Here is a 1,639-nt window from a genome sequence, read left to right on the forward strand (position 1 = left end):
TCTGTCGTGGTGCTGTAACAAAGCTAGTTTGTGTTGCCTGTACTTCTAAGTTCCTAAGCAAACATTGAGGTTTGGTTGTAGGATACGTGCATTGAAAACACTTGGTGGCCAAATAACCATCCAGAGTGTTACCGTGTGAGCAGTGGACAGCTGAGTGCATTTACTGACTCCAGGTATTTTTCAAGTACTTAACTTCAGTTTGACACAAACACATTTCCTTTCAGGACAAAATTCTTCTAAGCAGTGGACGAGATGCCTCGCTAATGGTAACCAATGATGGTGCCACCATTCTAAAAAACATTGGTGTTGACAATCCAGCAGCCAAAGTTTTAGTTGGTGAGTCTCTAGATCTAAACTGTTCAAATGATAGCCATCATTTGTCATTACTAAAATGAATTTCAGAAGTATCAACCATTTGCAGCTGCTACAGCCACTAACTAGGTGGTTTTTAAATGATAAAAGTCGTTTGTCTAAATTGTGAAGTCCAAGACCAGTGGGCCCTGTCAGTGAGATGCTTGCTGTCATAATATGGGTGAGACAGAAAGATAAGGGATTAAGTTTCCATGAACTTGGGAAGGACATACTCAAGCTATAGTATTTGAAACTTCAAGGTCTCCCAAACTTAGTCAGGTATGGAGCAACCTATAAGAGGGGTTTAGATTTGTTGTGAATGTTTTAAAAGAATTTAGGGATGTGGAGAAATAATTTTATTCTTTTCCTAGATATGTCCAGGGTTCAAGATGACGAAGTTGGTGATGGCACTACCTCTGTTACTGTTCTAGCAGCAGAGCTCCTCCGGGTGAGAACCATTCGATACTTCCTCCTTATTATTTGACTGATTTTGAGCAGTTGAAGTGATCCAATCCTTTATTACTTTTATTTGTATACTTTTTTTTTGACAGGAAGCAGAATCTTTAATTGCAAAAAAGATCCATCCACAGACCATCATCGCAGGGTGGAGAGAAGCCACCAAGGCTGCCAGAGAGGCACTGTTGACCTCTGCTGTTGATCATGGGTGGGTACACCAAGATCCTGGTGGGAAAGTCTGATCTAGAGGATGAGGAGAAACATACACGAGTGTGCCTAGATAGCCTTCGTAATCTCCGCTAGCACTGATTGAAACTGGTTCTTCACCTCAGCCTTCTCTGCTCTAGTCTTGCTGTGTAGCTCTCTTGAGCCTCATACTCACAGAAATCCACCTGCCTCTGTCTCCTGAGTACTGGGATTACAGGCATGCGTTTCCGTGCATGGTTTTTTAATCTCTTTTAAACTGGGTAATAACATGTGTTTCTGAAGGGTGATTTCCTTATACTCTCTGCCCTTGGAGAAATGTCTTTTTGAAAACTTTTAGCTTTATGGGGGAAAAACATTTTAGCTTTTTAATGTGGGAAATTTGTTGCCCAGGAAATATTTCTGGAAGTGGAATTGCTGAGTCCAAACATATTGTATATGTTTTAGTTTACTCTTATTTTATTTTATTTTATTTTTTTGGTTTTTCGAGACAGGGTTTCTCTGTGGCTTTGGAGCCTGTCCTGGAACTAGCTCTTGTGGACCAGGCTGGTCTCGAACTCACAGAGATCAGCCTGCCTCTGCCTCCCGAGTGCTGGGATTAAAGGCGTGCGCCACCATCGCCCGGCTA

At 41.8% G+C, this 1,639-nt stretch overlaps 1 protein-coding gene across 1 annotated transcript in view; it reads left to right on the forward strand.

Annotated features, from left to right (window-relative positions):
- The window catches only part of Cct2 (chaperonin containing TCP1 subunit 2), an 18,086-nt gene that overhangs the window by 2,780 nt on the left and 13,667 nt on the right, over nt 1-1,639 (forward strand). The window contains exons 4-6 of the mRNA XM_005358031.3: nt 225-336; nt 723-799; nt 903-1,015. Of these exons, the coding sequence (XP_005358088.1) occupies nt 225-336; nt 723-799; nt 903-1,015 (302 nt within the window). The remainder of the gene's footprint in view (nt 1-224; nt 337-722; nt 800-902; nt 1,016-1,639) is intronic.

The sequence above is a fragment of the Microtus ochrogaster genome, chromosome 24 (assembly GCF_000317375.1).
Source record: "Microtus ochrogaster isolate Prairie Vole_2 chromosome 24, MicOch1.0, whole genome shotgun sequence".
Taxonomy (NCBI): domain Eukaryota; kingdom Metazoa; phylum Chordata; class Mammalia; order Rodentia; family Cricetidae; genus Microtus; species Microtus ochrogaster.